The sequence below is a fragment of the Podarcis vaucheri genome (assembly GCF_965113315.1).
Source record: "Podarcis vaucheri genome assembly, chromosome: 18".
NCBI lineage: Eukaryota > Metazoa > Chordata > Lepidosauria > Squamata > Lacertidae > Podarcis > Podarcis vaucheri.
The window spans coordinates 3381605-3398131 of record NC_138756.1 but is presented as its reverse complement, the minus strand read 5'-3'; the positions used below and the strand labels follow the sequence as shown (position 1 = coordinate 3398131).

Here is a 16527-nt window from a genome sequence, read left to right as displayed (position 1 = left end):
ATGGGAATTGCTGGAAACCCCAGGAGGAGAGAGGGATCTCGCACTCAGGTCCTGATCCAGAACAGGTTCCTTATGTTCTTGTGGAAGCTCCAGGTCCAGTGGCAGTCTATCTGGATTCCTAGTTTCTCATGGATATTTAGCCGCTGTAGGAAGAGAGTGTTGGCCAGGGAGGGGGGGTACCAAAGCGCTTTGCTCCCCCAGTCGCATCATCAAGTCTGTGGGATTCTGTAACTCGGACTGAATGACCCTCAGGACCCCTTCCAACTCTACCATTCTAAGATAAGCTTACCAGATTTTTTCCAATTAATCCGGGGACACTTTAATTAATTACTACATGTTTAGGACAGTGGCAGAGGGGCGACTGCCGCCTTGACCTCAACCGCCACGTTTCCCCTTCCTCCGAGGCTTCTATCTCCTTTTTCCATGAGCCTGGGCAGCCCGAGTTGTTGGTTCTTCGGTGGTGGTGGGGAAACAATGTGCGGTGGGTCAGGCATGGAAGGCGGAGAAGGAGGCTTGAGAGCAGCGGGGTGGCGAGGCTCGGGCAGTGCGATGCCTCCCTTCCCATCGGAGCAGCCCCAATCCCATTCCTACTTGCGTGCAAGCAGGAGGGGACGGGGATCCCTCAGCTAGGAAGCGAGGCTTCACACTGCCTTTCAGAGCAGCCCCAGCCCAACTCCTACTTGCGTGCAAGGAGGAGACAGGGATCCCGCAGCTGGGGAGGCTTCCCTTTGCCTGAGAGATCCCTGCCCCCTCCTGCTTGCACGCAAGTAGGAGTTGGGAGGCTGCTCCGATAGGCAGCATGAAGCCTCCCTTCACAGCTGAGTTGCTGGGGTCAGGGAAGGTGGAGGCAGCCTGGAAGCTGCAAATCCGGGAAACGGGGACGTCTGGTAACCCCATTCTAAGATCCCTGCCTCCTGTTCTCTCATTCACAGACACGATCCCAGAGGACTACGAATCTTACCGGAACCAGCAAGACTACTAAGCGCCTTTTAGGGTTGGCCCGAGACTCACATACTCGCCCCTCTGCTTCCTGCTCTTTTTACAATATATCGAATTATGGACAGTCCCGCAACACCTTGCCGCAGCTGCCCAGCCGCCCTCTGGCATCGCTGCGCCTCCCTTTCCCTAGTAGCCGGAAGCCCCCTTGGAATCCCTCACTGGCCACAAATCTGCTGAATGTTCTGCACCGTGCAGAAGAGCATCAGTTGTTCCAGCGGAGGCGCTTGAGAACACGGAGGGGAGAGGCTAGCTAGGAGAAGCTCTCCAAGAACTCCAAAGCATTCGCCAGCCGAGGGAGGTTGCTTCCTTCTGCTCCACCCCTAGGTAGGGGGTTCGGGTCTGATGTCAAGAAAGTGGGGCTGACCGTTGCATCCCTGCATGAACCACTGTCCAGGCACAGATCAGCGATTCATGCAAAAACGGGGTGATGCGGTGCGACGTCCCTCTTGAGAAATGGTCGTAGTCTTGCAAGTAACCAATTTTGAGAAATGTAAATTAAATTGGACAGGGAGGGAAATGTGTGCCGAGCTAATCCAATCTGGCATCCTGCAAGAGGGGTGCCCCTGCTTTGGTTCGATCCTCAGCCCCTCAAGGCTCAGGTGGCAAGAAGCCTGGTGGGCGGCTGCCAGTCTGAGCGAGTGACCCTGGGTAAACGTGGCGCATGGCTTCCTCCCAAAACCCAGTTACATGCTCATTCCTCGGCCCTGAATCCTTGGCGCATTAAAGACAGGTAATGAAATGCGCACCTTCTCGGAAGCAATAAGAAGAAACGCAGAGAAAGCACTTTTTAAAAAATATGTATGTATAGAGAATTTGGAGAATTAAATTACTTTGTCTTAAGGACAAGAAGTTGTGTTTTGTTTTATGACGCTGCCCGCAGGGCAGGCTCTCTGAAAGCCAGGAGAGATCCCAAAAAGCAAAACTGCCGTCTGGCTAGGGAAGAGGAAGGCATTTTGCAAAAAAGACCCTTTTTAACCCATTGCAAAGCAGCTTTGCAATTAACAACAATTATTCAGAAAAGCAGAGCTCAGCAGCCAGAGAGAAAAACAGCTGAACTTTATTACATTTCATTTACAAATAATGCAAAGTTACAAAGACAAAAAAAGCCTTCACAGAGAAAAGAAAGAAAAAAAGGAAACGATCGAACCAAAAAAAGAGAGATCAAAAAGAATGTACACAGAGTTTTGCCGCTTTTTCACATCATTGTCATGTTCTTAAGTTTGCAAAAAGAAGAAAAAAACACACACACGCTTACAAAGCCACCTTCAGGGTTCCTTTTTTTTTTTGCCAAGAAAAAAGCCACAATAAATTAAGCTTCTATGCTCCAGAGTTCCTGTGCTGCTGCTGCCGCCCCCAAGTACCCCCCCCTCCCCACCCCCCAAGAAAACCTGTAACTCAATGGTAGGATTTGCATATATCAGTAAAGTCATTCCACTAGTCCTCATGTTTTTGTTTTTTTTAAAAAAAACTATAAAGAACAGGATGTTACACGGTCCAAAAATACAGAAAACAAAAGACTGTTCCCTTCCCACCCTTTTAATCCGCCTTCCCCCCCCCACCCCAAAATATGATTTTTGTGTTACTGTTTTTTAGCTGCCTGTCTGTAAGGGAAGCTGCCAAACACAGCTGAATCTACCTTATTCAGATAAAACCCACATTTCCCCTGGTGTTCTTTTACACTTCCAGGTGCCCCAAAAGAAATGGGGGGGGGGAGAGAAAAAAATTTAATTTCCTCCCTGCCCCCAAAAGAAAGCCATGTATTGAAAAGCTACCACCCGACTAACAGCTAGAACTAAGCACATTTTGTTTACTTGCTAAGTTGCGTTAATGTTCTGGATGTCTCTAGCAATATGGTTATTATAATATGGATAATTACGTTTAATGTGCAACTGCTCATGCCCATATAGAGTTAGGAACCAGTTAGGATCAAAGGGGGAAATAACGTTTAGGCATGGCCTTATTTCCCCCCCCCCCCAAAAAAAAGAAAGTGATGTGAGGGTTGCAGCCCAATTAAGTTATGCTCAGAGTAGATCCACCAGACCTGTTTGGCCACATCCGTCTGTTTCAATAGGACTAACTCAGAGTATGGCCAACCGCGGACGCAACCTGCAAAAGCTTGCAGAATTAATCCTGGTGTTTCTGTTGCGTATGGCAGGGCAGCCAAAGAGATGCGGCTGCATTTGCAAGCTGTGCCTTAGCTAAGTGTTCTCCAAATCAAGGATCTTGAATAGGGATTAAGCCGTTCCGTCTCCTGGCACAGAGAGTTTTGAGCGGCTTCTGCAAAAGGGCTGATTTCTATGCAATGGTTGGTTAGGGTTTCCCGAAGTGAAACACAGGTGCCGCCTCAAGAGGATTGTGAATCTCCCCACTCCAAGGATAATGGCTTTTAGTAGGGATTCCTGATACCGCCATTTCTCTTTTTTTAAAAAAACACCATGCAGCTAGTCCCTGTGGTCTTTCTAAAAACTATCAGCTGCAAATGAAGGCTTTGAAACTAACAGAACTGTAATCTAGAATTGACAGGTATCCCCAGTACTGGGGGGGGGGGGTTGCATCTAAAGCAGCACCAGGACCCCCACCCCCAAAACACTTAATCCTCCTACCCAATTTGGCAAAAACAAACAAACCCTAAAACAACCCTCCCTCCTTTTATTTCAGCAAGTTGTGTTTATTTGTACTGAATTCAATTTAATCCTACTTGCTGTTTGGGGGATTTTTAAAGTGGGGGACATGTCAAACTTCACATCCCTGCCCCCAATCACACACACTTGCGAAGGGGTGGAGGGGCTATGGGGAGAAGTATTTTGACCCACCTGGCTCATTCATTTTTGGGAAGGGGGGGGGGTCAGGGAGAGCATTAAGCCTCTGCTGATCTGCCCAGTTACGTTTTAAAGCTCTGTGGGGGGTTTTTTCAGAGAAGCTTCTACTGCGCACCCAGCCCCAGCCTCCCAAAACCTGACTGCCCACCCCGTCCAGCATTTAGGGGGGGTGGCGGCGCTAGGTTGGCGAAGGCTGGGCCAGGAGAAGACACGTCCGGCTCCGGTCAGCCGTGCCATACAGTAACAGAACACCACTTGGATGTGGCGGCAATTGATAATAATGGTGATAATCATTTTATTATTTGAACCCTGCCCATCTGACTGGGTTTCCCCAGCTTCCCAAACATATATAAGTTGGGGGGGGGGAGAGAAGGCATCTCAGAGCCCATCTCGCCCCCCCAACCCTGTCCCAAAGGTGAGCTTTCCATCGTTTTTTGACACACCTGAAAATTGGGGCTGGTGGGAGGAGGAGAACGATTAACGCTGGGAATTTTGTCATTGTTATCGATATACCGAGAAGGCTTTGGGGTGGAGGGGGGGGGAGTAGGAGAGGAGAGAAGGGAACCAGGCAAAAAGCAAAAAAAGGCAATGAATTCTCAACCACGGGCGTGAGATCGTCCAATTTGCAGGTGGAGAATGGGGACATTGAGCCAAGACAGCCTTTGCTTCAATACACATGCTAAGATACCAACAGCTATTATACATTTTTTTTTTGCTTTCGGTTCTTATGAAAAAGGGGGATGAAAACCAAAACCCAACACCCCAAAGGCAGAAAGTACCAAGCTGTTGCTGCTGCTGCTGCTGTGGCCGCCTCAAAGCATCTCCCCCCCCCCAGCCTGCGTTCCCCTCCCCCCAAAAAGCCACGCCTTTCCTTTATAAACACAGTAGAAACTGGCCAAGCTCACATTTATTTATATATACTTTTTTAAAATATATATATATATATATATTTATATACACACACACGCACCGTGCCCTCCTCCCCCTCCCCGGAAGGAAGTTGTTTCCCCCTTTTTTTAAAAAAAAATAAAAAACAACAACAATAATAAATACAACGAAAAGCACAAAGATATCGACTGAAGTTCCATAAACGTAGTGTGTTGGTTATTTAAACCCTCCGCACCCACCCCCAATTCACATATTGCAATATGGGAATTCCGCACAAACCCTATAAGTTTTCTTTTGAAAATAAAAGGAAGGTTAAACCGGTTCATTAAAAAAAAAAAGTTAACAACACAAAAACACTTAACTTTTTGTTTGGGTTCCCCCTTTTTTCCCCTAAAAAGAAGAAGAATGCATACTCAGATATTCAACTGCTCTTTCACAGATGTTTTCACAGTGACAAGGGAATTTTTTTAATAAAAAAAATAAATCAAAGTGCCTTCTTTCATTTTTCAAAAGCCATGGGTGTAGTATGTAGGTAGTCCTCTTCCGGAGAGGAATTCTACCTAAGAAAAAAAGGGTGGGGGGAGATGGCTGCCTTGAAAGGATGGAGGCAGGAAAAGGAGGGTGGAAATGGGGTGGGGTGGGGGGGAGAGAAAGAAGCAGCTTTCCTTTTTCTTTTCTATTTAAAAAAGGGACAGTTCAGTCTCTTGCTGCTGCCTGTCAGAGATAGATTTACAAGGAGCCCCCAGCAAGACTCCTGCAAACATGCAGAAAAGCCACAGCGATAACAGGATTCAGTTTTCCCTGGACATGCAATGGGCAGAGGCCACCCCCAAATTTGGCCTTTTTTGGCAGGGATGGGGGGGTCTTATCCTACCCGCCCCCAATTTGTGCATAGCTGGGTCTGACCACCACCGAGCCCAGCATCCTGTATCCGAGGACATCCGGACAATTAACCCCCTGCTTGCTGGGGGTCTGGTTGGCGGCTGTGGGAAGAGGGGGCTGGGCCTGACCCAGTTGCTGGATCTGTACCCTACTCCCTGTGCCACTTTAAGTCTTGCTTTTTTTACACTTCCATCTCAGTCTGCATACACATGCGCGCGCGCACACACACAACAATATCTATGTATTTATAGTCATTCACTCTGGCTCAGGATACTCCCCCTGCTTTCGCAAGACATTTTTCAAAGCTGACGGAAAGCACTGTGGATTTAAAACACCAGCACCCGGCCTCTCTGCCGACAGCCTGCCAGCCTTCCAATTGTTTCTGATACCCATCCTGGCCTCTCGACAACTGCTGGCCGCCAGAGCCCACCCAAAGAGCAGGTGGGGAAACACACACACACCCCTTACAAAACCGGGACCAGGTCCATCGGGGTTACAGGGGGAGAGGAGGAGGGGGCAGCGGAACTCTGCATATGCTCAGGAACGCTTCTCCACACAGCTTGCAAGGATGGAAATGGAGCAGGGCCCTGACAATGAGGATTACAGGCCTCATTGTCATTTAATTCATTTGGCACTTGATGCCAAGAGGGGCTTTGGGGGGCCCACTTCCATTTTCAAAGACCAACAATGGCAGCTGTTGGGTGGGGATTTAAGGAATGTGATGTGGCATTTTTTCCAGAATAGAGCCTTGTTTATTACAAAGATACTCGAAATCTGCAGAATTGGACTAATCGCCCCATACCCCCCCAATCAGCTCTAGAGCTCTAACATGCCTTGCTAATCTTTTGGGCTGGCAGCAAAGCTCCTGCTAGGAATCACAGACTTGTAGAGCTGGAAAGGACCCCAAGGGGTCATCTAGCCCATCCCCCTGCAATGCAGGAACCTTCCGCCCAGCATGGGTCTCGAACCCACAACCCTGAGATTCAGAGTCTCATGCTCTTACCAACTGAGCTAAGGAAGCCTGTACTGCCTGGCAGCCAGTGGCCTCTGTGGGTGCACCCATGTGCCTGAGGTGGCAGACTAGAATCGGCAATGAAAGGGGACCCTCCTGGCTCCTGGGACTCCCGCTGGGATGAGAAGGCGCAGTACCCCTCCTGGCCTGCTCCAGTGGAGGTGCTGTGGAGCAAGCAGAGCCTGATGGAAACTGGAGGGACGTCGACTTCTGCGCTCCTTTCCTCACTGGGAACTTTTCCTTGCCAAATTGTAAGGAGAAAGGGCGCTGCTTATGTAAGTTCAGGGGCTCAGACCGCACTGCAGGGGTGAAACTGGTCTCGTTTACACAGTATTATTAGCTGGCGCGCGCGCACACACACACAGAGCAATACTGGACCAGGCCCACAGAGACCCAGGATAAAACGACCACTCAGCACAGGCACTCCCTGGGCCAGCTGCCATCTCTTGGCCTAACCTACCTCACAGGGTTGTTGGGAAGGTAAAGGGAGGAAAGGAGAGTACAGAAAGAATGGCTTAAGACAAACGCACCACGGTGCCCATCCGTACACAAACCAGGCACCTAACCGAAAGAGAGCAGCTCTTTTAAACCTGCCCCTAACTGAGCAACGCACAACACTCCCGCTTCTGAACGGAGCAGGACTTCCTGCAACAAAACATTCCCCCCTGGAACAGAATCATGGTGGGTAGAATCCCCCAAAAGGAAGGATGTGGGGAGCTTTCAGCTCTTCCCCCTTCAAAATAAGCAATTTTAAGCAAGCTTCTGCATCAGCTTTTGATGCACACAGAGCATGTATCTCAAAACCTCCAGGTGCCTGGCCTTAAACACAGAATTGAGGGTGGGGGTGAGGATAGAAATCCCCCCTCCCCATGATGAAAAAACAGAAAGAAGCAGAATATAAGGTGCATTAACGGAGGAAGTAATTTGCCGTTGTGCTAAAGTCATCGCTTGGATACTCAACATGATAAATTAAGAATGACGCTGCCCCGTGCTGGGAAGAGAGATACCGAGCACATCGAAGTATCTTGCGCTACGATCCTGCCATCTTTAACAAGAGTTTCCAGCAACAGCAACAAACGAAACACAAACCAGAAATTTAAACAGTGCCCCTCCAAAGCAAATGGTCCCTAACCCTCAGTGACCCTCACACAAATCCAGAAAGGGTTTTTTTGTGTTTGTGTTTCACGTGTGTATACAGATATATAGATATATAGAGAGAGATATATTAAGGCCATTTTTGTAAAACTACTTACAGTTTATCCACACTCAGGCTCTCCTATGTACAATGTGTAATTTAGAAAAGGGGAGGAGGAGAGATTTGTACATCTCCCTATAAAAATGTCCGGTTCGAGAGCTGCGTGTGTTTACCAGACCAGGAAACGGGTCTTCCAATTCCACACCCCCAAACGGCAGGCCAAAGACTGAAGAGGACCGTGCACATGTTGAGATCTGAGGGAAGGGCATCCCAGAGAGTCGGACCAATGAATTCTGGCAGGATCGCTGGAGGCCAAAGGACGAGATCCCTGCATTCACCGTTCGGAGAAGGAGAGTTACCACCTCCTGGGGTTTTTTTTAGCAGACGGGACTCCTCCTCGTGCAGGAGAGGGACCCAGAGCAGCCTTGAAATGGGCAGACCACGGCGAGTACTAGAGGCTAAAATACTGATACGGGTTATAGAACAATGGGAGAGGCCACTTCTTGGGAGTCGAAAGGGTCAGGGGAGAAGCACTGCATCGAAGCGCCCACACAGAACGCCTAGGAGACAGCAGAGTTTTAGTGCAAAAGTCGTAAAACAAAGGATGGCACAGGCGGAGTGTAAGCAGACATGTACTCGGAACGGGACTTCCTAGCGGCACATGCAGGGGCCCAGGGGCCCAGCTGTAACTCGCCGGGGGGAGGCATTCGGGGAGGGCTATGGCAGGACTCAAACCCAGAACCTGAGGGACAACAAGGCAGGGACTCAAGTTGAACGCTGCCCGGCCAACTCAGAGCAGAAGAGGGGACGGCGGGGAGGTGAGCTCTGCTGCGTCAGCCAGGAAGGCCCAGAGGACTTAAGATATCGCCCAGCCAGGCCAAGGGAGCCACAGCAGGCTACCAGATTAGCATTTTCAGCAAATGGGAGGTTCACTTCCTCCCCAGCAGCACAGAAAACCAGGGACCTGGCCTGGAGAATGGGATGCTGTAAAAGAAAAGTGTTTGGGGGGGTGGGGAGCAGGGAGACCCTGCCTGAAGCATTCAGACTCACAAACATGCCTGCGAGAGGATTTCTGAGCTCCAGACATGTGTTTCAGGGACCCACCAACACCCCAGGGGCACTTGGCACGAGATTCTGCCAACGGAAAGTGACAAACGCATTGGAGTCAGTCCAAAAAAACTGCCCCACACCAAAGAGCGCCTTCCACTCAAGACGTCAAAGGAGAGAACATCTCTGTCCACTTTGCACGCAGGAGACGTGTGTGTACATCTTGGGGTCCCCTTAAACGATTCCCCACTGAACCCCTCTGATTCTGCCACCCTCAGCAACCATTTGGGGGCTCAGTGTGGCTCGGCGCCCCTCCAAGGCTGACCGGATTTTCCTCGCTATTCCCTGCTAAAAAATAACAAATCATGCACGTGAGATATTTTCCTTTAATACTGGGCGGGAACTGCCTTTGCCATGCAAAAAGGGGAGGGGAGAGAGACTTGCACGCTGGACAGCAATAATCCCGCAAGCGTTCAACCAAGAGGAAACCGTAGCTCCTTCCTTTAGGTAACGGAAGTATGCGACATAAATAAAATTGCCCCTCCTCTTCCTCTACCTGTCCCCCACCCCCTGCCAAAAAAGTCCTTTGAATCGGAAAGAGGAGTTAGGCGGCTCGTGCAACTAAATCCCCGGACGGTGTTGCCCCCCAAAAAGAGATGTTTCTGCAACTGTTGAGCAAGGAGGCAAACGGGGGAACAGGCAGCAATAGAGTTTTGGATGAGAGTCAAGGCTAGCGAAAAGGGGGGGGGGGCAGGAGATCTCTAACCATTTACACCCCTCCCCATCCTTCAAAGCCAAGCTTCTGCCTCAGGAAATTATTCTGGAGGGCTCACCGGACTCTCCCCACCACCTCCTGTACTGAAACCCCACCCACCCCTTTTCCCAGAAGGAAAGCAGCAATATCTACAACGTAGCTTTTGAACTCAGGGGTGGTGGGGCTTCATGTGTCTGTCGCGCAACCCCCAGCACCCCCCCCCCAAGCTCCCGGCTTCATGCAGAAGTGGCTGTTTCTGTAACCGAAACCGGAGACTCGGTAGTTTTGACAGGGGGGGGATAAGAACTATCTATTTACCTTTTCAGAGCGCTTTGCCCAGCCACCGGGGTGGGGTGGGGGGAGAGGAAGAGAGGGAGCAGCCTCCTCTACTGCCACCCCACTCCCTGCCTTCCCAAAAACAAACACGGAGAAACCATTAGTGCAAAGGAGAACAAGGACCGAACTTTGGTGGCAAGCAGGGGGTGAGAGGAACGGAAAGGGCGCAAGGGGGCTTGTGGATAAAGAGGTCCTCTCCCAAACCAGTGGCCTCTGGAGGGGGGGGGAGACGGGGGGTGGGCAGCTGCTCTGTGAGGGTGGAACGAGCCCGGCTCTCAGGTGCAACGGACCCGAGGTGGGCCGGTCCCTGCCTCTGCGGGCGCCGAGACTTGGTACACCTTTTATTTGCGATTTGGCATGCGCTCTCTCTCACTCTCGGCGACGCGCCCCCTCTTCCCCTCTCCCCTACAGCCGGTCCATCCGGAAAGTGTCCTCTGTGGCGGGGTCAGCGAGGACCATGTCGGGGTCGTTGAGCATGTGCAGCCCGTCCAAGGTCAGGGGGTCGATTTTGAGTTCGTCCAGGGGGAACTGGGAATCAGAGTCGAAGCTGACATCCCCCACGCCGGCCAGAGAGCTGGTCAGGTCCTTCGACAGGCTGGGAGGGGACTCCCCGGTCACTGGGAGTGGCAGGGTGGAGGGAGGGAGAGAAAGACAGACAGACCTTTGGTTAGGATCAGCCTCCGCTCCTCTTCCACCTGACCCACTCCTTGGGGCAGCCCAGGAGCTAACTTCAGACGTTAGCAACACACGAAGCTGTTCAGACAGTCAGACCCAGGGTGGGGGACATTCCCAGCCCGACCCAAAGGTGCTGCAGGGGATTGCACCTGGGGAAAGCTGCATGTGAAGCCCTGGAGCTAAGCTGCAGCTCTTCCTAGAAAAACTATGTTCTAGTCCTCATGGTTTTCCAAACAAGGAAAACGTAGGAATTCGCCTTGTGCCAAGTCCGACCCTTGAGTCCATGTAGCTCAGTTCTTTCTACACCATGGGTAGGCAACCCAAGACCCGGGGGCCAGATGCAGCCCAATCGCCTTCTCAATCCGGCTCACCGACAGTCCAGGAATCAGCGTGTTTTTACATGAGTAGAATGTGTCCTTTTATTTAAAATGCATCTCTGGGTTATTTGTGGGGCAGAGGAATTCATTTAAAAAAAAAAAAAAATAGTCCGGCCCCCAACAAGTTCTGAGGGACAGTGGAATGGCCCCCTGCTGAAAAAGTTTGCTGACCCATGGTCTACACTGTCTGGCCCAGAAACAATGGAGTCTGCTCTGCAAGGGCATAATGGGCACTGCCCCACCAACCTCTGTCTGCCCGCCTTCTGACCTGCAACCAGTCTGGGGGGTGGCCCTGCCTGCCTGCCTGCCAGCCTCTTCCTCCTGATTCTTACTGTCTCCCCTTGTAAAATCCAAAACTTGGAGGTCACCAGGCCCGTCAGGAAATTCTGTTTTATGGCAACAAGGCCAGGCCACGCCATGGTGAGAGTGATGGTCAGCGAACGAATAACAATTTTAAACTCTGGTTCACACACTTTAGCTGACAGAGTGTTGCTTTTAATGCAAATAAGCACATGTGAAATTCTCAGCTCTGCCTACTTCTTCCGCCCCTTGGTGCTGAAGCAGTTATACCTGTTTTTATTGCTCTTTTCACCAGCTGGTCTTTGACTGTCGTAAAGACTGGTTCCTCGATTGCTCCTTGTAGGAGGAAATCAGCAGGGAGGAGGAGAAAACTATCATTTGTGGGCTCCATCTCTCGCCGGCCGCAGTACCGCCTGCTGTGGGGCTCCCTACTGCCCTACCAGCCGCTGCTGTTCAGAAATTCAGCAGCTGCAAAGGTCCAAAGGGTGGCGATGTGCAGCCAGTCCCACCCCCCAGGCGCCAAACCACGGACCCACCTGTGAGGATGATATTTGGGATGTTCCCGTGGCTGGCGTAGCTGAGCTGCTGAGCGTCCTGAAGACTCCCGTGGCTTCCGGTGAGGCCCATCATGGCCGCCTGGGAGTAATTGAGGGTGGAGCAGGGGCTGTAGAGGCTGTTGGAGCTGATGGCGTTCTCAATCATGTTGAACTGCTCAAGCTGGAGGAAGGAATCCTGGAGGTAAGAACTTAATAAAAGAGCCTTGCTGGGCTGGGCTGAAAAGCCAGCTGGGTTCATAACCCACCAGTCAGATGGGTGGGGGTACAAGTAATACATCATCATCATCATCATCATCCCAAGGGCATACTGCTCTGAACCATGGGCTGGGCTAGATGACCCTCTGAGTCTACAATCCTATGATTCTACGTTCCGCTTTGCAACCATGGCTAAAATTGTGGTTTAGCATTTTGACGCTGCGGACCGCCCCCAGATCTACGGACGAAGGGCGGCATGCAAATTTAGCAAATATTTTATCTGGCCGCCTGATGAACCAAACTCCTCTGGGTGGTGAAGTGTCGAAACCACCAATCCCATTTGAACCTCCAGTCAAAGGGTGCTTGGGAGTCGCAGAAAGCGCTCTCACCTGATGAGATAAAGCGTTTGCCTGCCTGGCCGTCATCTGCTGGTCGTAACAGGAATCCCCGAAGACGCTCCCCAGGATAGATGTTTGCTGCAAGAAGGAGGAGGAAGTGAATCAGTGCAGAGAAGAGCCCTTTGCTGAAATCCAGAGTGGCGGCAGCAGGCAGTCTGCCAAGACCGCCCTTGAGGATGCTGAATTGAAGGCTGCGTGGTGAAATCCCCACCCCACCGGCTAACTACCAACCAGCCCCAGAATGATGAATTCAAGAGCACAGCTCTAGAGGAGATGGGACTGGGGGGGGGCACAGTAACCTGGTTTCCACCTTAGATGAGGGCTATGCCGCTGCCACCACCATGCCAGAAACACACAGGCCGGAAAGGGGGAGAGGGGACAATGGGTCGCGCATGGTTTGAAGAAGCAAGTCTGCCCCAGAGGGCGGGAGAGGGGTAGAAAGGCTCTGATGGATGAGATAGTTTGCAAACTGTCCTGACCAACATGACTGCATGCCAATGGAGCGATGGGGAGGATAAGGGGCTGTGCTACCCAAAACAGCAGCAACTGAGATGCCCCCTCCTCCTTTGGTTAGGAAGTTTACTTGGAACGACAGCAAGATTTTTATTCCTACTACCACTGTGCTTATGACTCGTTATATCCAACGCTCATCAGACGCTGGTAAGATTCGCTTGGTTGTGGCCCAATAATATTTTTATTTGTACTCCTACTCCTACGGCTGTTATTACTATTTCCATCCAACGCTAGTCATGCGCAGATTAGATCAGCTTGGCAAAGCCTGATTGAGAAGCTCCCGAATGCTACAATTCCCCAAACTGCTTCAAAATGAAGAAGGCAAAGCAAAGCAAATCTTTCGAGTTCCTTTTACCCTGCCTTCTAGAGTCCTGGTCTCACAAGGTCTCTTATAAAGTAGGAAAGACCTAAAGAGGGTTTTTTTGCAAAAAAAAAATCCAACCAGGTTGATTCTGCAAGCCTGGTCCTGCACTTAAAAAACAGCCGAGATGGGCAGCAGCAAGCGAGCCTCCTTCCCCATCATCAAGCTAAATTCCTCTGCCCTAACCTTTCTCTGCTGGGCTATTATAATCCGATCACCTCCTCCCCACCAGCGGGTCTATGAGAAACCACTCTCATTTTACAACTGTGCAGCAGTGCACAGTGATACAGATGCATCTTTTTAATAAAAAAATTGCTCCCCTTGAGGATCCTTAACTGCACTGTTTTTAATAACTTTGCCAGCAGAGACCAGGGAGGTGGGGGGGTGTGTGTGGAGGAGACGTGATTAAACGGGAAGGGCTTTTTTTTTTAATCGCTTCAGCACTTTGGGATCCAAGACCTGGCCTCTTCCGCTGGCTGCCAAAGGCTCTCTCTGCAGAACCGAAGAAGGAGAGGGCCTTGCTAGCTTTCGTTAACTGAATGGCTGAGCGCTGCGGAAAGGAAGGCCAGGAATTCCCCTCAATGCCCAAGAGGTCCAGCTCCTTGTGTGAGGGAGAAAAATGTTTTCTGTGCCCACTTTCTAGTTTTGTATAGGCTTCTATCCCATCGCCTGCTGCTCGTCTTTTCTCAAAACTGAAAAAAGGACAAATGCACACACTGGAACCTTTCCTCACAAGGCCGGCTCACAGCTTTGTTCTTCCTGCATGAACCTGACCCCTGCAAACTGTGCTCTAAGACTTCTCGGCCTTCTGAATCGAGGCAGGCGGAGAGAGGGGGACGAGGCCACATGTCTTGGCACCCTCCTTTCTGCAGATGCCCCCTAAACCTGGCAGGAAGGAAATGGCAGCAGCCCCCTGTCGCCACCACCTGGTGTTTGGTGGCAGCAAACAAGGGTTCCATTTTGCTATGATGGCCAACAGCCACTGGTGCTCTCTCCAGCACACCAGCAGCAGGCGGCATTCAGAGGTAGAGTGTGGCCCCACATAGCTAATGTGGCTAGGTGCCGGTGCTCAGTCTACTCCTCCCCTCTGTAACAACCAAGGGCTGTGGCCAGCATGCAGTCGTCCCCAGAGCAGACCTGGGGAAACCAAATGAGCATGACTCGCTTGGGTATACTGATTTCAGTAGGTCGTGCTCAGGGAAAAACTTGCTTGGACACGACCCCCAATTTACTTACAAGGCTATCGAATCAAGTGGCCAGACCTGTACATTAAACTTAACGTAGGGATGGGGGAAAGGCGGTGGCCCTCCAAGGCGCTGCTGGACCTCAACTCCCACCTCCCTTTGCTGTTGCCTATATGGGCAGGGGATGATGGGAACTGTAGTCCAGGAACTTCTGGAGGGCAGAAGCTTGGCCTTCCCTGATTTTCTCCACACAGAAGTTGCACTGATGGCTTCAAGTTACAAGAAAGGAGGTTTGGACTCAACATCAGGAAGAACTTTGACGGTGAGAGCTGTTTGACAGTGGAACAGTCACCCTTGTTCTCCTTCCTTAGAGGCTTTTAAGTAGAGGTTGGATGACCCCTCTATCATGGATGCTTTGGTTGAGATCCCTGCATTGTGGGGGTTGGACTAGATGACCCTCAGGGTCCCTTCCAACTCTACAATGGAGGGTGTGAAAGGTTGGCCACCCGATTTCCCCACCAAGCAGCAGCAGCCAAGACTGCCTGAGGTCTCCCGCTCTGTGCTGCTTCACCCTTTTAAAACCCTTTCTGACTGCTGCTGATTGTTTCAACTGCTCCCACGTTGTGGGATGAGAGCTGGGAACGAGCGGTGCTTTGCTTTCCCTGAATACGAAAGTACTAAAAGGTTTCATGTGCTCCGGCTGCCGTCAGCTGTGTGGGCAATTAACATGACGCCTACGGCGGGTCTTTGCTGTGCGCTGACTTAGCCGACTCGTTCCGGCTGTGTTAGCAGGCCTCCAAACCCACTATTTGCCATTTGGGTCTGATTATCTTCCAAGGTACCACGGGACAACAAAGTCTTTATACGAACACTTAAGTCTCACAATTTGATTCTTCTTTTGGTCTTTCAATTCAATTTTTAACTAACCCTCTTCTTCCTATGGATTTTTGAAACTCACTTTTGGAACTCGGACTGTGTGTGATGGATTAAGAGCTCTGTGTTAAGGGCTGGGGATTCTTTCCCCTCTTCTTGTTACTTGGCCTGTTTTAAACCTAGCAAACATGCTTATTTGGTGTGTGTGTGTGTGTGTTTTCTTTTAAAGAACCTGTGCTCTCCAGCCCAGCCACATCTGTATACATGTCTACTCAAAAGTAGGTCTCTGTGTGTTTAATGTAGGACAAAGCGCAGGAAATTCATGGCACTAACAATATTAATAGTTATTATACCTGAAGGAGCGTCTCCACCCCCATTGTTCTGCCTGGACGCTGAGGTCCAGCGCCGAGGGCGTTCTGGCGGTTCCCTCATTGCGAGAAGCAAAGCTACAGGGAACCAGGCAGAGGGCCTTCTCAGTGGTGGCTCCCGCCCTGTGGAACGCCCTCCCACCAGATGTCAAAACGATAAACAACTACATGACATTCAGAAGACATCTTAAGGCAGCCCTGTTCAGGGAAGTTTTTAATGTATGATATTTTAGTGTTTTTTGGTTTCTATGGAAGCCGCCCAGAGTGGCTGGGGAAACCCAGCCAGAGGGGCGGGGTACAAATAAATAATTGTTGTTGTTGTTGTTGTTGTTGTTGTTGTTATACAATATCGCTTCTAGTGGCCACTGAGAAGCCGAGTAAGATTTGTACTTAGTGCAGAAAACAGGGATGGACGATACTGAAGAAAACCAGAAGCTGCACCTTGTACTCTGAAATGTGTTGTTTACAACTTAACAGCAGAAAGTTGCCACCTTTCAACTCATGTCATCTCAAACCCACTTATATAAATCAGTGTGTGCTTTAAGGGGGGGGGACCTCTTGGATTACCAAAACAGTCTGCACATTTAGAAAAACCTATGCGATAGCTGAAGCAGTATGAATCCACCAGCATTGCACAGGTTCAGTGCAAACCCTGCTTTTACGCCTTATTTAAAAACAGGCAAGCGCTCATCCAGACATAGCTGGAAGTGAGGGGGGTATTGTTTTTTTCTGCTGCTATGTGCATTTGCGTTTTTTATCGTAAACCGCCCTGGGATCCTCAGACGAAGGGTGGT

General features: G+C 50.5%; 2 protein-coding genes and 1 long non-coding RNA gene across 3 annotated transcripts in view; 2 read left to right on the top strand and 1 right to left on the bottom strand.

Moving 5' to 3' along the window:
* COMP (cartilage oligomeric matrix protein) overlaps positions 1-3420 on the top strand; it is a 54319-nt gene extending 50899 nt beyond the window's left edge. The window contains exon 19 of the mRNA XM_082206343.1: positions 933-3420. Within this exon, the coding sequence (XP_082062469.1) occupies positions 933-982 (50 nt within the window). The 3' untranslated portion in view covers positions 983-3420. The remainder of the gene's footprint in view (positions 1-932) is intronic.
* Positions 1-16527, top strand: part of LOC309523108 — a 152692-nt gene that overhangs the window by 68750 nt on the left and 67415 nt on the right. The gene's annotated exons all lie outside the window — the stretch shown is intronic.
* The window catches only part of CRTC1 (CREB regulated transcription coactivator 1), a 55840-nt gene continuing 41349 nt past the window's right edge, over positions 2037-16527 (bottom strand). The window contains exons 12-14 of the mRNA XM_082206870.1: positions 12426-12512; positions 11821-12001; positions 2037-10549 (exon numbers count right to left, since the gene is read on the bottom strand). Coding sequence (XP_082062996.1) covers positions 10338-10549; positions 11821-12001; positions 12426-12512 — 480 coding nt within the window. The 3' untranslated portion in view covers positions 2037-10337. The remainder of the gene's footprint in view (positions 10550-11820; positions 12002-12425; positions 12513-16527) is intronic.